Raw genomic sequence first — 23,763 nt, 5'->3', positions numbered from 1 at the left:
TACGCGTGAACGCGCGACCCCAATTGCTCCAGCATTACGCCTCCAACGCGTGTACAGCGGGACTAGGAAAAAGAAATTCCGTGACAATACCGTATTGAAGCATTGGCTGAACTTTCAGGCTTCAGGAATCGCGCTTTGACCGCCGAGCGGGGTAACAAGTTCCGCGTTGCAGCGTCACTGCGCCCCTTTGAATCATTAAATGTGCTTGTTGCAAGTCAGGGCGCGGCCGAGCTTCGCGGCTTCATTCTCGTTGAGCTATATGTGGAGCAGACATGTGTTGCAAACATTGAAACATGCACCTTGCCCCCAGCAGCCGTGTCTGTAAACGTTGCAAAGTTTGCTCTTCAACCGTCGTGCAAGCTGCACAAGATCTGTCAGCTCCTGCGGTGCCCAGACAACCAGGTAAGCGACGAGGCCGGCGGTAGGGGATCCATCCGCAAACGCAGCCTGTTGCCCGTTGTCCGCAGTGCTACCACGCCGCTCGGCGCAGGACGGTCTGGTTGCTGTGGAAAAGCGTGAAGATCTGCTCACAAGGCCCGCACCGTGATGAATCGTGATGAAAAGTCTTGAGCAAATTTGCTAGCAACGACGGTTGTCCACGGTAGCTGCAGCTTCAGGCCCACTGAGCCCACGGATCATCTGTCGATAGACTCGGTGTGCAGTCGGACAAGACAAGGCGTGGAACGGAGCGCAACGAAAATGGGTTGGAGGTAAAACTTTCATCGCACGCGTGGTCGCGTGCATGGAGGCTCATCAGGGGCCTTGGAGACGCGCGCGGTATTCGCGGTCGTGTTATAGACCGAGGACATGACAAGTTAGCTGCAGTCCTGGCTCAACGACGAGACACGGTACGCGGAAGCCGGCTACGAGTGCTAGCTGCATGCGAGAGTCAGACCAAGAGAAGGCGTTGCCGATTGTTGCGTTCCAACGGTGCTTTTGGACGGGCGCCCGAAGGTCGTGAAGGACTCCAGGTTGGCCAAAGAGGGCGCTAGCATCTATCGTTTGGAAGCCATGAGCCCACACGCCAGCCGCACGCAACAAGTTGCCAATTTCACTCAATCGTCACATCGTATGTCAGACGTCAGCAGAAACGCCAATTGACGTTCTTTGATGCAGTTGCAGGGACGGGCATGGAGCTGAAGGGTTGCCCTGCCCAGTCTCGGCCATATGCCTGCAACGGGTGCTGGTGCTGCCTTGCTCAAGCAATGGAAGCAAACAGGCACGGTAGAGACGATCTGTAGCCTTGGGCCCCACTGCGGTCAGCGTCAGGCGTTGTACTGTATTGCTTCTGCAAGTGCTGTTACGACGCAGCGGAACAAAGCTCGTTGGAGGCAACCGGATCATACTGTATGCATGCACCTAACCCCGCGAAAGGAGTGGCTAGCTCCTGCAAGGGAAGGTCGACCACGGCTGATTTCTGGAAGCTTCAAGTCCAGTTCGGCAACATGGGCTTGAGCACCGGGATGCGGATTTGGCAATCTCGCAAGATGAAGAGGCACTGTCTGGTGCTGCCAGACGCGTTGCTCAACAGGCAAGCTGCAGTTGATTGCATGTAAACGATCCACCTGGCGAGACTCCTGTGTGTGTTGAAACCGCAGCACGCAGCAACCATCTTCGTACAGAGCGATAGGATCACCTCAACGGCCGGGCCTGTGGCTTCATCAGCAAGGAGGTCGGTGCTACTCGGGCTACGAAGCTCGGTACCGATGGTTGTGCGATAGTCTCTCTTAGAGCACTCCAGTGACTCCACTACGCGGAAGAAGCGTGAGCGGAGGGCATTCTGGGTTTCCAAGCTTTGAATCGCATGCACTGAGTTTGCGTGTTTGTAGGGAGCCTAGCTTGTGAGGTCACCCGGCTGCTGGTGTTGAAGCTGCTTGCAGACGGCGTACTCGACCGTGTACATGTTCACGTGTGCCACCCCAGGCGATGCAGCAGCCCGCAAGCATCTGTACGCACCCGCGAACGCAGCGGGCCAGGAGGCTCCAGCAAATGATCCATCACCACTTGATGACGATGAGGCATCTCTGAGGCGTCTCCTGCCACTTGGCGCAAGGACGTGCCAGGGGAACCACGATTGCCGATTGCAGCGTGTGAGCTGCGGCAGCACTGCCCGTTCACTGTCTTGGCTGTTCAAAGCATGCAAAGCAACATGTTTTCTGTGCGCAGACGAGGACACATTGGCCGGCGATCAGAGACGCACCCCGGTAGCTGCATGCGTTGGCTTCACACTGACCGGAGACGCTCCCAAGGTCTCATTCGAGCAGGCGGGGACTCGCGCACTTGACAGCCAGCTACCAGCGTGCCAGCCCAGCAGCGCGTTCCTCGCAGCCCGTTGGCCAGCTAGTCAGGCATTAGTTGCAGTTGGGGGCTACGGCATGACGGTGCGCGAGACAGGCGGTGATGGGGAGGGCGCACCTCTGCGGAAGCTACGGGCTACGACGCGTGCAGGCAATATCAAGCGTGTTTTGCGAGTTCTGCGTGTTCCTGGCTGGTCGCCGCCAGCAGCATTGAGCAAAACGCCAGCGATCCACGACGCCGGACGGAACACGCCACGGTTGGCTGGTGTTCCCTGCCTTCCAAGGTTATGAGCTTTCACGTTGCCGATAAGGTTAGCCCTGCCAGCCCGGCTCGCTCCAAGCCTGTCGAGCGCGGGCCCACGCTGGCTCCTGGGCGTGCTGTGAGCCCGTCGTTTGGTGAGAGCTCTGCCGTCTGAAGAACATCATCCTCTCCTCACCTCCCCTTCACCTCCTCTTTATCATCCTCTCCCCACCACGGTCGAGCACGGAGTCTCTTGGATCTGATGTGGTGCTGAAAATCTTCGGCCCTATCTTTCCTCAAAACCCTCCTCCTCCTGCTCCCTCCCCCACCCCGACCGTCTCTCTACGAATAGGATACCCTGAAGCGTACCAGACCACTCTGTGCCCTGCAGCCTCCCATTCCCTCCCGCCCACCCCTCCTGTCCTCTCGCTGGCCGCAGAGATAGTTGAGAACCTCTTCGCTGTGCCTTGGTCCATCGTTGCCAGACTCGACTCCTATACGACCAGCCTCGTGTGACTCTACTGTACGCTTGTGTCAGCTCTTGGAACTTCAGGTAGGTCCATGTCTCAATCTTTCGTTGCCGTCGACTTCCGTGTGCCTCGGTCATTGCATCGAACACGGATAGGGTGCCACCTTCCATCACGGCCTTCTTCCATCCGCGGATCCCGAGCAGGAACGGACAGAAGGGCACAGACCACGATGAACATGAACACCACAACGAGCCAAGACGACAATGCCAGTATAGGAAGTCAGGCCCAGCGAAAGGGCGAGCATCATCCCCAGCGAAAGGGCGAGCATCATCCCCAGCGAAAGGGCGAGCATCATCCCCAGCGAGAGGGCGAGCATCACCCCCAGCAAAGACAAGGGCGAGACAATGGGATTGTGGCCGTTGGTGTTGCACACAGTGCGGTTGGTCAGTCAGGGATGGCGGACTGGGTCAAGGGCGACACATACCGTACGCTCCATCGGATTGCGTCTCGTCTACGTAGACCGAACGTGTCTCGTCTACGTCGACCGAACGTGTCTCGCCAAATCACGACCCTCGAGAGCCCGCGGCGCCATCACAATTCATACAAGATCGCGTGCCACCATCTTGACGCTGTAGTACCTCATGCCCGGTCACGTCTACGACTTGCGTTTCAGCCCATCTTGGGACGGGCAGCTTGGAACTAGTAGCTTTGGTTCGAGAGCGTTGCTCACCATGTTGCTCTCACTGTCTTGCGTCAACATTACGCTGCATGTAGCAAACGTTGTACAACGCTTCGTCACTTTCGCCTGCGGCCTGTCAGTCCTGCCACTGAAGCCCTGTTGCTCAACTATCTGTGCACTTGTCACGGTACTCGGCTGCAACGTGCCGAAACCCTCATTCCGCAATTCCTGGCCTTGCCGTCGGTTATCACCAGTTAGCCTTTTGGCTCCCTCTCGCGCTGGTTCTTTGGGTGCCACCTTTGTTCGCTATCGATCGACTGTCGAACTTGTGCTGACCAAACTACCGTAGTTTCTTATGCTGCACACAAGCCCTACAACCGGCTGCATCTCACTCCTGTCTTTTGCATCTTCGATCAATTGAAGATTTGCACTCACTGTAAGCTTGCTGCGAACGCCATTCTGTATGCCAGAAACTAAGCCTTGCGCAGCTCCGTAGCTGTCAGAACTGGGATCATTCGCATTCCAGTACCCAGCAGCACACCCTGGCAGACTCGTTAGCTCGTGCTCTGTATCCCTTTTCACAGTAGTGTTCGCCCCACATCAAACCCGCCCAATTTCATCTAGCTCCTGGATGCAATTAGCAGGGGGCTCGAGCGTTCCGACTTCTTCTACTGTACCTCTCCTCTCCTCTGCTCCTCATTCGTTCTTCATCTTAATACTTTAATTCTTCAAGGTATGCACTCCGTCGCGCGCAAAAACCCAGTTGAACGCGAACTAATATCCTTTCGTGCTCCAGGCTTCTGCTATATTCCCGCCTCACAAGCTTCCGGGAATCACGGTCCAGATACCTTCCTTTACATATCCAACTATAAACAGTCCTTCGACAACCACTTGCCTATCCAGGCTGCCATTCTCTAATCCGGCCAACGAATCGAGCCTTCCACTCCCTATCACCAGAACCATAGCGACTTTGGTATCTCACACTTCCCTCCGCACTACCAGCTATGGCCTACCACCAACACACGCAATCCCGCTACGGGCACTGCGACTCGTATTTCACAGAATCTCACGATGATGGCATCTACGTTCTCCGTGCTGAGGCTAGGGAACGCCAGCGCAGTATGGCCAGAATGCAACAACGGGCTATCGCAGAGGAGCTTTCAAGACAAACCGCCGACGAGTATCAGAAGGACATTATGGAGCACATGATGCACATGGAGGTTGGTGTTGCCTCATGTATGTCGTGCAAGATCTTGCTAACACAGCCTAGTCACAGACACTGCCAGACGTCAACTCAATTGATATCCAGACAGAGATCCAGTGGTTCATGCGCCCCTACCTCCTCGACTTTCTGGTCGAAGCTCACGCCGCCTTCCAGCTGCTGCCCGAAACCCTCTTCCTTGCCGTCAATCTTCTCGACCGTTACTGCTCTCGTCGTGTCGTCTACAAGCGTCACTACCAGCTTGTTGGCTGTGCTGCCCTCCTCATTGCCGCCAAGTACGGGGACAAGAAGGATCGGGTACCAACCGTGCGGGAACTGAAGTCGATGTGCTGCTCGCTTTACGATGACGAGATGTTCACTCAGATGGAATGGCACGTTCTGCAAACCCTGAACTGGGCCGTTGGACATCCCACCGTAGACGCCTTTCTCCAGATCGCTCTCGCCAACTCCCCGTATGATGCCGAAGTGGAGCATATGACCCTGTACATCTCGGAGATTGCCCTGTTCCACAAGGAGTTCGTATCTACACCACCTTCGGTCCTTGCTAGGTCTGCTCTCGCCCTCGCCAGGTGTGTGCTTCAACGCCCTCAAGCCAAGCCGGCAGAGTGGGCTGGTGCCTACGATGCTCAAACCGTTATGGGCCTCTCCAACCATCTCTACCAGCCTTCGCCTGTCCTGTCAAGGAAGTATGCCTCGACACATCTCTCGAGTGTCGTCGCAACTGTCGACGAGTTCCTTCAGCAACAAGCACGCAACGCACAAAGAACTGCCGCACCGCCGACACCCCCGCCAACACTTACTGTCGAAGAGCCGAAGCACGTCTCAGAATATGGACCTTCGACGCCACAAAAGCTGCCTTACGGTGCAATCATGAGCAACGGCTGTCTCACCCCTCCAATCACGCCTGATGGTGAGGGCCAATTCGCCGGTCATGTCGTCAAGTCCCAACCAGCCAACATGTACCCATCGACACCGACATCAGAGCTGCCACCCAACGTATCGCAACAACAATATTATCACAACTCGTACTTGCACCCCCAGCATATGTAAAAAACACTCCCTGCTGGGAGCAATTCTTGTTTTGAAACATCTCCGAATCATCATGGATTGTCTCGATTACAACCGTGAATATCCCCGTTGTACCAAAACTCTTCATGTATGAGCATCATAGCGTCACATCTGTCTGGCATTTGCAAGCGTTTTATTCTACCTGTTCTGCGATATCAAAGAAGTTATTTCCTGTTCCTATCCATTACAAGCATTTCCTTTGTTACAAACCCCTCGACCTCCAAAAAAACAAGGTCGTTCATCACCAGCTTAAGGCTGCGTTGGTTTATCGGTTCCGGTCAGAGCACAACGTTCGCATCTTGGATACAATATCCCTTTAATATGGACAGCTCTGAGGCGGGAGTGCGAACGGTGGAAACAAGCATACAGGCTGAAATTGGAAACAGATGCCGTACAATTGAGCTCACTTGCAAGTGTTGTTTGCTCAAGCGAGCAGAGATACCCTTCTTTTTTTTTCCTAAAGAGTTTCGTTCCTTTAACCCATGCAGCGGGCGGACTGGTGGAAAAATACATGGTGCTGTGGGCGTAGTTGATGTGATGAGGTGGCTCCAGACATCTGGCTCAGATTGTACTTGACAGCGGGGCTGAAAGGGACGTGATGAGCATTAGTTATTAGAATGTGGTCACAATACCAGAAGTGTTCCATGCAACATCCTCCCTGCTCGCTTATTCCTGGGGTTCCTGCGATATGGTGTTTCAGTCTCGTGGGCAAGTAGATTCAACCCATTCGTACATCTTGAACGATTGATGCGCGTTTCACTTGTCTTCATGCAACACACGAGTCTTAAAGCTGCTCTTCGTACGCGCGCTCAGAATGCACGTTGCTCATCTGGTTGAACCAGTATTTTCAGCATGGCACCTGTGAGTCCAAGGAAATTGTACTGTCTTAGCAACTATGCGACAACACACTAACCGCACAAGACACCAATCTCCATCTCCAGACCCACGAGCGTGGGCTACATGCCACTATCGCCCTACATCGACGATGAGACTACATTCGCCAACAATGTCCTGTGTCCACGGTATGCCGACCAGGACCCAACCTCGGCACTACCGTCACCAGCATCCATCCAGTCGTTCGACATACTCGAATCCATACCATGGCGGCGAAGCTACATATCCCTAGACTCTGGTACAGAGATGCAATACCGGAAACGATGGCGAGAGTACAGAGCACAGATCGTTGTGGTCGCACTCCTACTCATCCTCTCCACAACCGCACTCACCCTAGGCATCTCCCTAGCAATCCAACACTCAAACAAGCAACTCCAATCCACATGCCTATCACACCACGGCGGAGACCGCTGCGCAGACCCCACATGGGCGCGCTGCGTCGTCCGCGACGGTCCAGGATATTGCCAGGGCGTGATGTGATGTAAAACCAAGCCCCCCGACGCAGGCAGGGCTTCCAGATGCACATTTGAAATCCGGTCTCCGCCAGGCGCAATGGAATGACCTGGTCGGGATCCCTGACTACGCTCCCCGCGTCTGCCCCGTCACATTTTCAGACTGGCCCATCCCTTGCAAGGTTCACCACAGCCCGCCAACACGTATCTGGGGAGGCAAATTGGCATTTGGAGGGGGGCTGCCAAGATTACGCAGGCGCGACTTGCAAATACGAGCGCCGTTTTTTTTTTTGCCTTTATGGGAAACGGAGCATTAAGGTTGGGGCGAACACGCGTTTCTAGAAGGTGGTTTGGCGATTGGAAAAGGGGGAAATTTGGGTGAGGCGGCTACAGGGGCTGGTAAGGGTGTGGCGCATCTGCTGATCGTATTGGCTGGGTTAGCCCTGGTTGTGTGGCGGATTAGGCTGCAATGGAAGATGGAGTTGCGGTGTAGCTTTGCTTTGTTGGAAGGCTGTCAGAGGACGATGGATTTCACGGCAGTTGCTGGGTTTTGACGGCGTTTGAGCGCTTGTTGCTATCGATGGGAGGTGTTGGACGGATCAGCACGTGATCGTTATCTTAGTTTCGTACTCTGTAACACCTCGTTGAAGCTTGGATGTGATGACACTTTACGCCAAAATCACCCAACAATAGGAGTATGGCAAACTTAACAGGCCGTGAACCGATGCTGCCTGCCGGGCTGAGCGTAGCTTCTCGTAGTTCGTCCCCCGAGCAAGCTACATCTAGAAAAAGCAGCCACTCAATAAAGCCGTTGATCGTGCTGCTCATCCTAGTGCATCTATCGGCGGTACTCTATACGCTTCCCCTAAACCGCATTATCGAGCTTAGGCTTTGTCAAGAGCACTATGAGCTGCACGATCCATCCGTCATAGGAGGCGATGGATCCGTACCGGAGAAGCTTTGCAAAATTGATGAAGTCCAACGTGGACTAGCATGGCTGCAGGGTGTCATGGAGACTACGCTGGTCGTGTGCGGTACGTGAAGACGGTCAACTGCCAGCTGTTTTGGACTTGGCTGACCAGGCCTGGACCAGACTTCCTGGTGACGATACCTTTCAGTTTCGTTGCGGAAAGATTCGGAATTCGGATCGTGCTATGGTGCAGCCTCATTCCGAGGATGTTCATGAGCGTGTGGGCTATCGCGATAGGGTACTTCGCTCATGTCTTGCCGATCAAAGCCATCATCGCAGGGCCATTCCTGGCTGTGCTGGGCGGTGAATGTGTTTTCCAGTCGACGATCTTCGCGTTGACATCTGCGTTGGCTGGTGAGTATGTTCAGCGGTAAGTGGTCAAATTTGACACCATTCTTCGGTCGAAGAATCTGACCATGCGTACAGCGCGTCCTACTTTTCGTACATCAGTTCGACATCTTATGTTGTGTCGTTCATGGGTCCCACACTTGCCTCGGTCACAATGAGCTGGAACGTATGGCTGCCCTTCTGGCTCAATATTGGTTTCTTGACTTGTGCGATACCGACGGTTATGCTATTGCCTAAGACGATGAGACCGCCTCTGATCAACATTTCCCAGTCGTCTAGGAAGCCTGACAACGACGATATCGAAGAAGCTGGACCACTTCTTGAACAAAGAGAAGGTAGTTCAAGCCGCTACGCCAATGCGTTCGAGAAGCCTCAAGGCTTTGTCCAAGAAACTGTGCAAGCGGCTCGGAAGTTGGCAAGCTTGATCAGAGGGCGTCAAAACTTTCAAATACTGCTCTGCTCGTTCTTTCTTACTGCCCTTGCCAGCTCGGATACGAAGCTTCTCGTTCAATACATCTCGAAACGCTACGAGTGGACATTCTCTCAGGTACATCGGCTCGCGGATCACATCTTGAGCATTTGCTGATCGTGTAAACAGGCTGGCTTTATGCTCTCAGCAAAAGCGATCGTCAACTTCACTCTACTCGCAATCATCGTTCCGCGTCTCATCCGCAAGTCAATGTCGTCTAGAGCTGTGCATGGCTCTGAAGTCCGACTTAATTTCCTGGGAGCTGAAGCAAGTATCTTGGTATCCGTTGTTGGTGTGCTGTGTGTGGCTCTTGCGTTCAGGTTCTGGATGTTGCTGGCAGCTCTGATGATCTATGCTCTCGGCTCAGCTCTGCCAGTGTTTACCATGTCGCTCGTCAAATCTCAGCTCATAGCGCTTGGCGACTCGGATACGCAAGACTTCAGCATTGTCATGCTCACCAAGACGCTGGGCTCACTCGTTGGAGCCCCATTGATGGCGTCTTTGTGGATCAGGGCTATTGAGCTTGGAGGTTTTGGGTTGGGCTTGCCCTACTTTGTCTCAGCGGTAAGTAAATTCCGAGACGGTTTGATTGTTGTACTGACGCGGCTTCAGGCTATATACCTGGCTGCTGCTATGGTTGTAGCCCGAATGCGACTTGAACAGACTTAGACTGTGCTTATTGCACCGGCTCAGTCGCTGTGGCTTATCCATCCCCATCGTGACCAAGGGTATCAATGTAGCACACACCGCTACCATATACGCCGAAATCCCAAACGCGCCCTGTATATCGAACTTGAACACTGACCAAAGAGCTCCGGAGAGCGTGCTCGCTACCAAGAGAGTACATATTGTTTTGTCTAAAAGATTTTTAACAAAGGTGCTAAACCTACGTTCCTCCAGCGAAATCGTGACATGGCTCGAGCAAGTGGCGGCTCCAATTGACCAAAGCGAATGAGTAGGGTATCCGTTGCCAGGCAAAAGACATCGTAAGCGAGAAAAAGTGCACGTTAGCAAGGAGGACATATTTCGTGCCAGCATCGCGTACGTAGGTGATTGATGACGATGAACTTCGAGATCTGCGGGTCCAGTAGGGCTCCGCACACGCGGCGCAATGTTACGCCCCGGTGCTAATCGTCGAAGCTCTGGAGATGCCGAAGGGTGTTGGAACGCCAAGAAGAAGTCATGATGCTCAAAGAAAAGAATCTAGTGAAGTGCCATTTTCGGTGGTCTAGTCCCGTACTGGGCCATCGAATCGGCCTGATATCCTTCAATATGAATAAACGTTGCGTCGACCATGCCATAACCCATCCTTTGGCACGTGTTGCTGAATCAAGCTCTTTTTCTGCATTCGGCGAATTGCCCGGTTGCGGTAGGAGTTTGGTTTCAAAGTGGCGTTGATGTAAAGCTGTTGTTGCGAAATAGTTCAGATAAACAGTTTCTGAGAATGATGCGAATGGACTCCTTGATAGAAAACACCGTCAAGTTTGGAGTTCAAGCTATGTTCGTCGATCTTATGGTAGTGGGTGTTTCTAAAGCCAGTGAAGACGACAGTGGGCGTTGTTAAGCTTAGCTATCAACACAGGTGTTGTGTTGTTGAGTGTAGACTGCGGTTTGACTGGAAGGTAGACAGGATTGAAGAATGGTACGCGTAGCCTGACCCGATACTGAGAACAACACCTGTTGGACAAAATCGGCCGTGAAAAAAAGAAGAAAAGGGTCCTACCATATATATGTCCGATACAATATGATGATTAGTTAAGAAAAGCAGGAAACGACAGCGAATCGTGGAGAAAACTTTGTGCCGCTCGAGGTCTTGGTTTCTACATCGGTTTTTTTGCTGTGCTCCTAATCGGCCTTGGGATGGAAGTGTGAATGATTCTGCCACTTGATCGAACACTCGGTGTATAGTTATCTGGAATTTGAGAGTTCAGTGTGCTGTGGTTGCTTAATGTGCATCGTGAGCAGAGCCTCGCGTGCCGTCAGCTCAGCCACTACAACGTTGCTCGTCCAATTGAAACTGCACCCAAGAGCGTATACTCTCAAAATTATGTAAGCAGCAACATGGGAGGTTGTAGAGCACACATGGTCTGCACACTACGGAAAGACACTTGTAGTTCAGGCATATGCCACTCTGCCTTTGGTGCGGGCATGTCATGGTGCTACTGGAACGTCCCCCTCTTTAGCTTGACAGCAGGACCAACATAAACCGAGGAAGATTCTAACAAAATTATCCAGCATCTGCCCATCGAATCTATGAGTGGGCTGTGTCGCTTCTCGTCGCTCCTGAAGGCTGAGTAGATTGCAACGTCCAAGCTGATTGCAATCACAGCCTGGCATAGTTGTATCTCAATTTTCTCATTTGGTGCCTCAGTGGGTGTTCGTAGTCCACAATGTTAAAATGCCAAGGCGATGCAATCACTGTGCAGAAGATGTGCTGTCCAGTAGTAGTGCGGATTGTGATCGAATGCTAATCGAGTTCATGTAATCTCGTGATGGAGAGCAGCGGGGCTTGATACGGGATGCAACTCAATGGATTTTTGAAAGGCAGGAATTTTGCAAGTATCTGAACCTGTTATGACGGTACACGCAAAATGTTGATTATTGGGGTGTTGAAGGGCGAACGAACGTCTCGTCAGGTGCTTCCGCGTTTGGATGATTTGTCATTACGTCATCGACGCGCTCTCTCATCGCCGCCTGCTCGACCTACATTCCCTCGACACGTCCATTTCGATGGAATTTATCCCAAGAGCGCCACTATGGGTGTCACCGGCCTCTGGACTGTTCTACAGCCCTGCGCGCGGCCCATCAAGATCGAGACGCTGAATAAGAGGCGCATTGCTGTCGATGCCTCAATCTGGATCTACCAATTCCTCAAAGCTGTACGCGACAAAGAGGGCAACGCGTTGCGCAACAGCCATATCGTCGGTTTCTTCCGCCGAGTATGCAAGCTACTTTTCATTGGCATCAAGCCTGTCTTTGTGTTCGACGGCGGCGCACCGGCGCTCAAACGACAAACCATCAGCCACCGCAAGTCACGTCGTGAAGGTAAACGAGACGATGCAGTTCGGACTGCGGGGAAGCTGTTGGCAATACAGATGCAGAAGGCTGCTGAGGAGGAGGAGCGCAAGAGGAAAGAGGCAGGCAGGCGCCCGAGAGAAGAGCAGGAAGAGGAACTACCGGAGAACCTGGTGTATGCGGAGGAGATCTTGCAGACACAACAGGAGCGGACAGAGAACCGGAAGTTCAAAAAGAAGGACCAGTACCATCTGCCTGATCTAGGCGTGCCTATGTCGGAGCTAGGTGGTGATGATCCCCGGATAATGTCGCTCGAGGAGCTAGAAGACTACGCAAGGCAATTCGACAGAGGCGAAGATATCAACGTCTACGACTTCTCCAAGATCGACTTCGACGGCATCTTTTTCCAGAGTTTACCACCTGCAGACCGATACAACATCTTGAACGCAGCCAGACTGAGAAGTAGGCTGAGGATGGGCTATTCCAAAGATCAGCTCGACGCCATGTTTCCTGACCGAATGGCCTTCTCGCGCTTTCAGATTGAGCGCGTACGCGAGCGTAGCGACCTTACTCAACGGCTCATGAATCTTAATGGCATGAACGATGACACGACCTTCGGCACCAACCGTATCGCAGGAGATAAGAACAGAGAATATGTGTTGGTTAAGAATGATGGAGTTGAAGGAGGATGGGCACTCGGTGTTGTTACGAACAAGGATGAGGGCAAAGCACACAAGCCGATCGATGTTGACCTGCCGTCACGGGCTGCAAAGGTTGAGGAAGACTGGGAGAGCGAGGACGAGTTTGAGGATGTTCCTATAGAAGGCCTGAATCGACTACCCAAAGCTAAGCCTGGCCCCAGCCGTGAGACTGTCGAGGGTCGCGAATTCATCTCGAATGAATTGAGGAGGCGGCGCCAGACCTTCTACAAGTCAAGAAAGAGCAGACCGACCCAGGCCCAACCCAAAAGGGCTGTCCCCGTTAGAGAGGATCCCGACTCATTGTTTTTGGCCGAGGACAACGAAGAGGAGCAATGGGAGAATGTGCCGACCAACGGCGAAAATGATTTGTTCGAAGCAACTGGTGACAACGCAGAAGAAGAGCAACTGCAACAAGCCATCGCCCTCTCAATGCAACAGAACAACGAAAAGGAAGCAGAAGATGAGGTCGATGAGCGCCCGGCTCTTGAAGAACATCAACAACAGCGCGCTTTAGAGACAAATCCTTTCAAGGCTGCTAAAGGGTACAGAGGATCGGCAATTGGTCGGCTAGCAAACCAGCGTGCCAACAAGCTTGCGCCCAAAGGACCGTTCGAGGGTAGCGACAGCGAAGAGGATGAAATGGACTTGCAAGCAGCTTTGGCTGAATCACGACAGTCCAAGAGGCCCACCAAGCCGCAGAGATTACCGGTCCCACCTAGAGCGCCTGCATCTGCAGTCGAGACAGATGAACAGCCCGAATCCATCAACACACATGGCTTTGACGGACCACTACCATTTGAGAAGCTCAATCTTGGCACCTCGCTTCTCGGCAAGAAGAAGATGGAAAAGATTCAACAGGATACTGCAGGTGGTTTCGAGAAGGACACTGAAGAGAAGAAGGAGTCTGTGCCATTGCCGCCGTGGTTCAAGGGTGAACGTGATATCGCTCAAGAGCTTGATGAATACCGTGACGAAGAAAAGCGAGAGTGGGAAAAGGATCGCAAGGATGAAAAAGAGCAGTTCCAATTCCAGCAACTGCCCCGTCTACGAAAGCAAGAAGCGAGAGAAGTCATTGATTTGGACGCCGATCCTAGTCAGAGCCAGAAGGAGAAGCAGATCATTGCTATGGACTCGGACGAAGAAGATGACGCCGAGATGGAGGATGTATCAACCAGCTATGGTCAGGCAGATAACCCAACAGAAGACGATCAAGTAAGAATGAGTGACATGGCGGACACGGTCCGAGCAGAACCGCCAAAGCTGCTTGCGGACGACCAAAGAGCACCTCCCATACAAGACCCTAAGCTGGTCAAGAAAATGCCATTTGCAGATGACTCCGACGAGGATCCGGTCGACTGGTCGGAAAGCGAGCCTGAAGATGGAAAACGTGCCCCTTCTCAGAGAGTGCAGTACAAGACAGCACAGAAGGTCTCTTCACCATCCAAATCCCCATCGCCAGAGTTTGAGGACGTCCCTATGAATACCGACTTGACACCTGCCTCAGCACCAGCTGAAATAGCTCAGAAGTCAACGTCCCCTGAATTTGAGGACGTGCCTATGCACACTGAGCCAGCAGACGCTCCGAAGTCACCATCACCAGATTTTGAGGATGTCCCAATTGCTGCACCTGCGCGCAGGCCTCGTCGTGAGCCATCTCCTGCCTTTCTCCAAAGCCCTGACGATCTTGAGATCCCTGTCGTTCCGCATGGCGGGCTTGCAGATGATAACGCGCCTCTCGACCTACCTGGCAACGACTCTGATCAATATTCAGACCCCGAAGACGAAGAGCTGTTCGCATCCCTAGCAGCTGAAGCTGAAGAGCACAACCGTTTTGCCCAAGAAATCAACAATGCCGCATCTCATGTCGATTTCGAGACTGAGCTCAAGCAGCTCCGCGCCCAACAGAAAAAAGACCGTCGCGACGCTGACGAAGTAACGCAAACCATGATCTCCGAGTGCCAACATCTCCTCTCCCTCTTCGGCCTCCCCTACATCACTGCCCCCATGGAAGCTGAGGCGCAATGTGCCGAGCTCGTCACCCTCGGCCTTGTAGACGGTATTGTAACTGACGATTCCGACACTTTCCTTTTTGGTGGCACACGTGTCTACAAAAACATGTTCAACGCTGCCAAGTTCGTTGAATGCTATCTTGCCAACGATCTAACGTCGGAATTCAGCCTAACCCGCGAGAAGCTCATTGCGATCGCGCAGCTCCTCGGCTCCGACTACACAACCGGCATTCCAGGTATTGGACCTGTTACCGCGCTCGAAATCATATCCGAATTTCCAAACCTGGAGGACTTCAAGGACTGGTGGACCGGTGTGCAGAACAATACTATCCCCAAGGAAGTAGACGCTTCGAATGTCTTCCGCCGCCGGTTCCGCAAGAGCCAGGCAACCAAGCTCTTCTTACCTCCGGGCTTCCCTGATCCCCGTGTCGCTGATGCATACCTCAACCCGGAAGTTGATTCTGATCCACAGCCATTCCAATGGGGTGTGCCCGATCTTGCTGCCTTACGCTCCTTCCTCAGCGCTCAGATTGGCTGGAGCAGTGAGCGCACGGACGAAGTCCTCGTACCCGTCATCAAAGACATGAACCGCCGCGAGAAAGAGGGCACACAGGCCAACATCACAAGATTCTTCGAAGGCAACGTTGGGGCCGGCGCATTCGCGCCGAGAGTCAGGGGCAATACAACCGGCAGCGGGCCGAGCGGGAAGAAGAAAGGCAAAGCAGCTGCAGGCAAAAGACTAGGCGCTGCGCTGACGCGGCTGGCCGAGCGAGAGGGTGCAAGGGGCGGCATAGACGAAGAAGATGATGATGATAAAGACACGGCAGACGTGCCTACCACCGGAGCCAGTACCGAGCCAACAGAGACCGTTGCAGCGAAGCGCTCGAAGCGGAAAGCTCCCATCTCACTAGCTGCTCTTGACGACGAGCACCGGGAGGAGGACAATGATGACGACGAAGACGCAGCGTATCAAGAACCGAAGAAGAAGAAAGCAAAGAGGACGCGCAAGGCCAAGGCCTAATTGACGTTACCTATACACGACTTTGAATATGTACATACATCACACTTTGACCATCTAATGTGCTCTCTGCAACTCCACCCCATTGAAACTCGCGGCGAATGCAGTTGATAGTGGCTTGATACTGACACGTCTGCACAGTCCACACAGGAACGAACGAATACGTGTTGGAAAAGTGGAAAGAAGGAGAAAGCAAGTGGGAGCTATAACAGCAGAAGCCGTTATCTCGAGTCAATGTAGCGGCTGGTCAACCAGAATGTTCTCTGGCTTCTTATACTGTGACGCATAAATTAGACAGTCATGGTTGATTCATGTTCAGTTGTATCTACAGCTTCGCTCCACCGCGCTCTATCTTCTTGAGCTCTTTAGCTGTGAATGGCACATACGTCCCCTCGCTAAGCCAATATAATGCATCGCCCGCTTGTTCAACTGCCTGCGGATTGATCCCATCTTTCTGCAGCAGATGCTTCTGCTGTTTGTTCGTCCCTGTTGTCTGCAATTGTCTAGTGACCCTAATCCAGATCGGTCTAGCGAACGTGGGGAGTTCTTTCGTAACATGTGCAGCGAGTGCTTCCAACACTTCGCTGTTAACCGCGATGCTCTTTTCAGCCGCAGCAGATGTGGAGAGCGCGGATGCTTTGAGTACGACAGCGGCGCAACCAGCGCGCCCATCGTGGCCTGGGACCTGAACACCGTAGACGGCTACCTCATCAACTGCGTCATGTCGACCAACTGCATCAGCGACTTCAGCGGTGCTGACATTCTCAGACTTCCAGCGGAACGTGTCGCCAATGCGGTCGACAAACCACCATCTGCCTTCTTTGTCCCAGCGCATGAGGTCTCCGGAGCGGAAGTATGCATCTCCCAACTTTTTGACGTTCCTTACAATCTTCGAACTTGTTGCCTTGTCGTTGCCGAAATAGCCCTGGAACTTCAACTCGATGTTTGCAGGATCGAGCTTGTACAGCAACTCACCGGCCTCGTTCCAGTCGCACACCTCACATAACCCGGTGTCTTTGCTGCGCAGGGGCTGCGCGCCATCGGCGTCAGGATCGGTGCGCACGATACACATGTTTGGAGCAAAGAGGAGGGTGCCGAGAGTGCCGTTTCGCCCGATAGCGCCGGATGAGAATGTGTTGTCGCTGCGATTCCACATGCCTCCGGGGGCTTCTGTGGCTGCGTAGAACTCGAAGATTGTTCTAATTCCAAAGCGGGCCTTGAACGGCTCCCAGACGTCAGGACGCAGGCCGTTGCCAAAGGCGGCGCGAACATGATGAGCTTTGTCGAGGGAGGATGGGGGAGCGGAGAGCAGGTAGCGGCATGTCTCGCCGACGTAGTGGAGGATTGTCGCCTTGCTGGAGATGATCTCAGGCCAGAATGTCTTGTGCGAGAATTTAGAAGATAGACATATTGTGCTGCCGGCGCGAAGGACGGCACACACGCCCAGAACGGAGGCGGAAGAGTGGTAGAGCGGCATGGACGTGTACACTATGTCGTTCTTGATGTTGAGCCAGTCTGAGACGAATTTGGCACCACCGTTGCACTTGCCCCAGCTCATGACGGCGGGCTTTGGTAAGCCAGTAGTGCCGCTCGTGTAAATGAGCATCGCCATGCTGTTGCGCTTCTGGTTAGCACGGCAGGTGTCGGGCTGACGGGTTGGCGGGAGCATGAGGATGGAGTCTTGCAGCTGTTTGTCGAGGCAGACGATTTCGAGTTGACGAATCTGTGGCGTTGCAGTGATGCCCTGCCTCTGCACTTGTGCCAGTGCTTGACTCTTCACAGAACGAGGCACCTCACTTTGATCCATCTCAAAGTCGTAGTTTGTCTGCCTGCCGTCTGTCGTCGCCGCAGGCACAGGAAAAAAGCCGTGCTCTGCCATGACGTGTTCGGCAAAGTTGGCCTTGCTCTCCTCGTCCACGAGTACCAAGCGTGCAGTCGATGTCTTGATTGTGTGTATAAGTGACTTGCCCGTCAGGTTGTAGTTGATGAATGCAGGCTTTGCGCCGATGCTCCACAGCCCGAACCAGACCCAGATGAACGTCTCCGAGTTGACGAAGTCCATGGCAACAATGTCGCCCTGCCCAACACCCTTGCTCTTGAGCCATGTACCATACTTCAGGACGATGTCGTATGCCTGCTTGTATGTCCATGTCTGTCCCCGGAAGATGATCCACGCGTGATCTGCTCGAGCAGACTGGGCGAGGGCTTCGAGCTCATAGAAGACGTTGAGCTGGTCTCGACGCTCTGCGGCTATAGTGCGGATGGTCGTGCTGACGAAGGAAGAGAGCATGGGCCAGTCATAGCTGACACCATGGCGGGCGTTGAGGTAGGCCAGCCCTGCAGCCGCGGCAGGGACAGCAAGAGGAAGAGCTGTGTTGTTACATGTCAGTGTCGCTCTTTCCTCGACGGCTATCCGTGCACTCACCTGCCATGGCTGAGGCTGCAGATTGCAAATGGTACAACAAGTTGGGGTATCACAAGAAAACACAAAGACGTAGACAAGATGATGACAAAGACAAAGGGGAAAGAAGAGGGGAAGTAGACTACCGCCACCAACGCAACAAGGCCAGCCTGTGTGCTGATGTCCAGTGTCGAGCGCGGAGGGACGTGACGCGCGTTTGACGTCGCGTGCAAGAGCCGAGGCACGTCAACACGGCCCTGCTTGCACTCTCATGCCTCTGTGCCCCAGCTTCTGCACCCTTGTAGACTTTCCGCTTGAAGGCCCCCTAATCGCGCAGCTCCAGGCACAGAAAGCCTCGTCTGCATGATACACGGCATGCGGGTGCCGCTATCAAGCCTCTATCAGGCAGGAAACGAACCTTGGTCGTCCGCTGGGCTTCAACTCTTCCTCTTTAGCAACGGGCATCTAAGAGTTAACAAGACAGCATTGGCTATCAAACTACCATACGGTTGCATGGTTGAATGAGAGAGCTCGAAAGTGGCATGTCCTGTGAAAGGAAAATCTGTGCTTGCCGCCTTGCCCTTCCAGCTTAAGTTTTTGCACAGCTCTCCATTGTCTCAGCCCTGACGGGTTCGTCGTGCTACACTACATCCCAGTTGTCTGTCCAACGGTATTGAGTACGGCCTAAAGCCCGCGGATCCGGTAGCACAACGACTCTCAACTGCATGGCGGCCATGCAAGGTATAGCCATGAAACACGACAATTGAGACAACCGTGGAACACTCGAGCGCACGACCATATTCGACCTGCTTTTGTGAGTACAAAGAGAAGAAATATCGCTTCGCCGCAGAGGCGCAACTGCAAGGAGGCCTCCACTTGCAGTATACACCATGGCGCTCGGCGGTCTGTGGTGGCTTTGTTCCGCCTCACAACAAGGACATTAATAGATAGGCTGCTTGCTTCAACGGAGCTCCTGAATTTTCTGTTCGTTTGCCTTTTACCATCTCACTTCACCGGTCGCCACATTGTTTGCTACACCTGCAGGATCTTATACACTTGCAATTCCCGGCGCCCAGCATCACTCAGAATAAACATAGCCAACCACCAACCACAGTATGGCGTCCAGAAATCGGCATCAAGTGCCTATCCAAACGCCTGAGCTCATGCTCTCCGATTCAGAAGATTCGTACTACTCGAGCGAAGATGAGATGAGTGAACGAGACCAGACCAACCATCTTCTGAGACAAGCACATCATTACGTTATCACCGAAGGAGGTAAAGACTCGCCCGCCACTTATATGGAACGTATCCAACGCATCGACCGAAGCCTACTGCGCGAGATTGTCAAGTATAGTTACGAATGCGATTCGAAGTTGTACCGTGCCGTCAGACAAAAGGTCGACCACGTGCAGCGTGAGTTCGAGGACGCTGTAGATGCAGAATCTAGCGTCTGCACCTACGAAGAGATGCCCGAGTACTACACTGCAGCCGCAGAGGAGGTTCTGTACCGTAAGGAGTCCAGTCCTTTGATAGCCAAAGCCTCATCTGTTCGACATAAGACAAAACCCACTACGAAGGACGAACTAGAGAGGACATACCTGTACGGAGGCCCTGGTAACGATGCCGAGCAATGGTACAAAAACTACCCAACATCTCTCCCCTTCCCAGAGACTATTCGCATGGCCGACTGGGAGAGCTTGCGGATTCATTACGACCTTGCTACCACCGGAAGCCTAGACAGCAAGGAGCCTGTTATTTCCATTGGTGTGTCTTTCAAAGACCCTCTCCTTGCGCATCACGATAATCTGGCTCGGTATGAGTCTGGGTCGCGCTTCAAGCTACCTGTTGTTCAGCCCTCGGACGTGGCGAAGGTCAACGAGATAAATACGCCTGAGAAGCTTTATGAAACTATCAATGCTTTCAATCAGGGCGACAGCACGACTGATAAGAACGGAGAGTATAATTACGCTCCACGGGTTTTCTTAGACAAACTGGAGGTTAATCGTCAGATCGATCGAGCGAAGCATATTGACCCTGCTACAGTCGTCGACGACGTCCGCTGCGCGGTCAACAAAACACCTACCAGACCACACCCGAGCCACTGCGGTGACGGCTACGCGCCATCGGTAACCCATGAGCCGTTCAACAAGCAACGATCAGCGCCCACTTCCAGTCCAGAAAATGTCATCATTCCGCATCCCATCCGGGTTGATAAGGGCAATAACTTCTTAGGCGCCAGCAGAGTACCCCGTAGCAACGAACCTCGCCCTCAAACTATAAACCCGGAACCTTCATCTCGCGTTGGCTGCGCCAAATCTCCAGCAATTCGCCGTATCAAAGCCGCAACCGAAGCCGCTATTCGCTCTTCTCCACAACCCCAAAGCCCACCAGCGCAATTCGAGGCAACCCGTGTCTTAATCCCTATGAAGAGACCTTATGGCCATCCATGCAAGAACCTTGTTCCAGGGGCCACGATACCCAAGTGTCGGTCCACTGCGGGTGGTACAAAGCGCAAACGCCTCAGCAAAGATGCAAGCTACAAGCCTCTTGCCGACGACGCAGAAGACGAAGAGGAAGTAGACGAGGCTGAAGAGCCGCCAGCGAAGCAGAAGCGGACCGCAGCAATGTATGAGAAACACACGAGCGTGCGCGAACTCAAACTGGAGGGTACAAAGTCTTCAACCCCCACCACGGTCGAGGGCCCAAAGACGCCTGCGCTGACGCCTGATCTGACGCCTGCTCTGACTCCCGCGTCAGGCAGCTCAATGGCTTCCACGCCGCCCGCGGGCAAGGCCAGAGCGGCGGGCAAGCAGAAGCGGAAGATACGCACGAAGAGGGATTTCGAGGAGCGCGTCTCGCCGGAGAAGTATAGGGAATTGATGGGGTCGCGCCATACGCCTTTGCCTGCCGAGGGGCATGAGAGCGTAACGCGAGGAAGTACTCGGAGTGGTAAGCTTCGTGCGGTGTAGATTGTGAACTGTAAATTGAAGATTTTAGACTGCTAGAAAGGACGTTTCCTTTGGGTGGCTTGTGTGATAGTGTGTATATTATTATAGAATTGTGCTAGCTTCGTCATCTGCCTCCCATTGAGTAAGGACTGCATTCCTAGTTCTCAATACCCTTCCACCCTCCACGGCCTACATAGTCCTCACACCCTTCATCGCACTCTACATCCCCGTGTCGAGCGGTCCGTGGCCACGCTTCTCTCCGCGTCCCTCCCTCTCACTACAAACGGCTCGAAGCCGCCCAGCTCCCTACTCGGCAGTGGTCGCCTCGTCCACTTCCCTCCGATCGACTCGAACCCAATGCTCTGCCGATCGAGAAGTAGGAACCATCGCCGTTGGTGGACGGATCCGATTGTGTTGTGAGGGCCGGGGTAGGCGTTTTGGGTGCGTGTCAGTGCGTCTTCGTCAGAGTCGGTGTCTAGGTCAGGAATGTCCAAGTCATGGTCGAGATGGACGGTACTGGCTGTTTCTGCTGTCGCGATTTGTTGCGGGTCGCTGGACAGATTTGGCATGAAGTCTAAATCCGAGTCGGAGGTGTGGCTGGGTCGTCTGCTCCTTGCCGCTGGTTTGAGTTTCCTCCGTTTCGCGACTGATTTCTTGTAGACTTCATTGCTGGATGGAAGGCGTAGAGTGACGGTGTAGTCTTTTGGTAGCCGGGTACCGTGGAGGCGCAGGCGGATGTGGCGGGAATCGAAGGCTTTGATGAGTATCTCGTTTTCGTGCGTTCCGTCCTTGGACCCACCATTTCTGCTCTCAGCTGCGTCAGATTCTGCGTCAGTCGTTTGTGGGCTTGGTATTGCTTTTGCGTTTTTCTTTCTTGGGAGCAAACTGTATGTTCCGGTGTCCCAGATGAGCAGTGATCCAGTCTTCATAGACGCTGACTCTACCAAGTTATTCCACAAGTTGTGCACACGCGTTTCGATGGCCGTCCTCCCTAGCTGCATTGAGTTGGGGTTTCCGGGAAATCCTTTCAGAAGTGCCCAGAAGACTGAGCTTGTTGCGGAAAATTGAAGGCGGAGGTCATAGTGCACGCCGGCTTTGGGATGATTATGCTGATGGATGACGAAGTGATGGCCGTGCCGGTGTTTGTTGTTCTTGTACAAGGACGAAAAATTGCCTGTGGAAAGCCTTGGGAAATCTAAAGTGGTGCTTCTAGAGGCTTTTGTCAGATAATGCTCGAAGTACGTCAGGTGGTCTTCAATCTTGGCCCTTCCAGCTTCCACAGCTGCAAGTGCGGGATCGGGATCTACATTGGTATTATAATGAGGCTCATTGGGTGATCGATACGACAAGATCCTGGAAGTCTTCCTCCTTTTGAACGCACGTGGCGGTGATATGTCTCTGGATAAGCTAGAGGGAGGGTCCATGTAGGTGGGTGGACTAGTGGTGGCGAATGTAAGCCACACCTCAGATGCAAAGGACGGATGATCTTAGTAGCATCTGGAAGATATGCGCAGCCGTAAGAAGCGGAGTCGAGGCAGGGTTCCAGCGAGGCTACACACTTCGAGGTCCAGATCCTCGTGATGGTAGTGAAGTGCTCGCCATAGGTGGGTCTAGATTCGGGTGCGCTAGTTTTCGCGTAAGTTGGGCAAGAGCCAGCGCAGTCAAGCCTTCACTCCCTCCTACCACAATAGCACGACGTCGTCATCTCTCGATCACGCAAGATCCCGTTCTATCTTTTTCCATCGCTTTACTCACACAACTTCGACCTACGAGACGAATGTAATGTGGTGTGGGCGCACAACCATGGTATCGGTATGGCCTCTCCGAAGCTGCACATGATCTGTCTGCATTTCAGGATGAGACGCAACCCAATTCAAAGATAGGTCTCTGGTTTAAAAAGAGGCTGTCCGAATAGGTAGTCCTTCGAGGACGTATTTAGGATCGTGGATACTCCGCAATCGAGCTTCAAGAGCTCTGCGCAGCAATCGTCACACGAGTGCCTATACGCAGATTGATGAGGTCGATCCGTGTTGACTGCTAAAGATCTGTCGTCTCTAATCTTGTATACGAGCTGCGCCGCGAGCTAGTTATCTTACTGCACTCAGCCTTACGCCTCTCGCATACGGCTGCACAAACAGGGTGCGGTAGCGGTCCTAGCCCCAAGTCATCTCAAGATGGTACCCAAGACGCCAACGAGCAGGTTGTTTGTGAGACTTTGTCATAGGTCTATGATAAACTGTGCCCTCTTTTCCTCGCACGAGGATACGTTGGATTTCAAACGGGTACGACACTACAATACACAGCACGTAATAGTAGCGGTTTTCTGCCGGAGGTTGTTCATTAAATACAATAGCACAGTCTTGCAATACTCTGTTACAACAGAAGGCGTTCTTAAGGCGTTCTAAGGGTACTGCCATGACCACATTCCGACGTAAGCTGAAGCCGGGGCCTGCGGCGTAGGCATACACCAAGCTATATTCGGCAGTCAGTCAGCCTAATGCTCACTCCCGCTTACCACAAATGAAACAAGCTTCTCACGCAGCACCAAATATGCAGCAAAC

The 23,763-nt window shown here is 53.2% G+C and overlaps 7 protein-coding genes across 7 annotated transcripts, besides 7 other annotated features; 5 read left to right on the top strand and 2 right to left on the bottom strand.

Moving 5' to 3' along the window:
• Positions 1-2,286: 2,286 nt before the first annotated feature.
• Positions 2,287-2,342: a tandem repeat.
• A 374-nt stretch (positions 2,343-2,716) lies between these two features.
• Positions 2,717-2,748: a tandem repeat.
• A 1,943-nt stretch (positions 2,749-4,691) lies between these two features.
• EKO05_0004126 (uncharacterized protein) lies at positions 4,692-5,959 on the top strand (the record flags this gene model as incomplete). The annotated part of the gene is made up of 2 exons (XM_038938913.1): positions 4,692-4,907; positions 4,958-5,959. 2 exons carry the CDS (start codon positions 4,692-4,694, stop codon positions 5,957-5,959), a joined length of 1,218 nt encoding a protein of 405 aa, XP_038799939.1.
• An 870-nt stretch (positions 5,960-6,829) lies between these two features.
• EKO05_0004125 (uncharacterized protein) lies at positions 6,830-7,351 on the top strand (the record flags this gene model as incomplete). Its single annotated transcript, XM_038938904.1, has 2 exons — positions 6,830-6,838; positions 6,899-7,351. 2 exons carry the CDS (start codon positions 6,830-6,832, stop codon positions 7,349-7,351), a joined length of 462 nt encoding a protein of 153 aa, XP_038799938.1.
• A 669-nt stretch (positions 7,352-8,020) lies between these two features.
• EKO05_0004124 (uncharacterized protein) lies at positions 8,021-9,779 on the top strand (the record flags this gene model as incomplete). Its single annotated transcript, XM_038938697.1, has 5 exons — positions 8,021-8,357; positions 8,417-8,663; positions 8,720-9,188; positions 9,240-9,674; positions 9,723-9,779. 5 exons carry the CDS (start codon positions 8,021-8,023, stop codon positions 9,777-9,779), a joined length of 1,545 nt encoding a protein of 514 aa, XP_038799937.1.
• Positions 9,780-11,701: 1,922 nt separating this feature from the next.
• Positions 11,702-15,856, top strand: EKO05_0004123 (DNA repair protein rad2; the record flags this gene model as incomplete). The annotated part of the gene is made up of 1 exon (XM_038945505.2): positions 11,702-15,856. The coding sequence occupies one exon, from the start codon at positions 11,702-11,704 to the stop codon at positions 15,854-15,856; it is 4,155 nt and encodes a 1,384-aa protein (XP_038799936.2).
• Positions 12,221-12,282: a tandem repeat.
• Positions 15,755-15,797: a tandem repeat.
• A 322-nt stretch (positions 15,857-16,178) lies between the features above and the next one.
• Positions 16,179-18,285, bottom strand: EKO05_0004122 (long-chain fatty acid transporter fat1; the record flags this gene model as incomplete). The annotated part of the gene is made up of 2 exons (XM_038938787.1): positions 16,179-18,223; positions 18,279-18,285. The coding sequence occupies 2 exons, from the start codon at positions 18,283-18,285 to the stop codon at positions 16,179-16,181; spliced, it is 2,052 nt and encodes a 683-aa protein (XP_038799935.1).
• Positions 18,286-18,331: 46 nt separating this feature from the next.
• Positions 18,332-18,374: a tandem repeat.
• Positions 18,375-19,369: 995 nt separating this feature from the next.
• On the top strand, positions 19,370-21,223 carry EKO05_0004121 (uncharacterized protein; the record flags this gene model as incomplete). Its single annotated transcript, XM_038945504.1, has 1 exon — positions 19,370-21,223. One exon carries the CDS (start codon positions 19,370-19,372, stop codon positions 21,221-21,223), a length of 1,854 nt encoding a protein of 617 aa, XP_038799934.1.
• Positions 20,962-20,993: a tandem repeat.
• Positions 21,219-21,260: a tandem repeat.
• Positions 21,261-21,411: 151 nt separating this feature from the next.
• EKO05_0004120 (uncharacterized protein) lies at positions 21,412-22,626 on the bottom strand (the record flags this gene model as incomplete). The annotated part of the gene is made up of 1 exon (XM_038945503.1): positions 21,412-22,626. The coding sequence occupies one exon, from the start codon at positions 22,624-22,626 to the stop codon at positions 21,412-21,414; it is 1,215 nt and encodes a 404-aa protein (XP_038799933.1).
• Between the last annotated feature and the right edge of the window lie 1,137 nt (positions 22,627-23,763).

This window comes from Ascochyta rabiei, chromosome 6 (genome assembly GCF_004011695.2).
Source record: "Ascochyta rabiei chromosome 6, complete sequence".
Classification (NCBI taxonomy): Eukaryota; Fungi; Ascomycota; class Dothideomycetes; order Pleosporales; family Didymellaceae; genus Ascochyta; species Ascochyta rabiei.
This window is presented reverse-complemented; position numbering and strand designations above follow the sequence as displayed.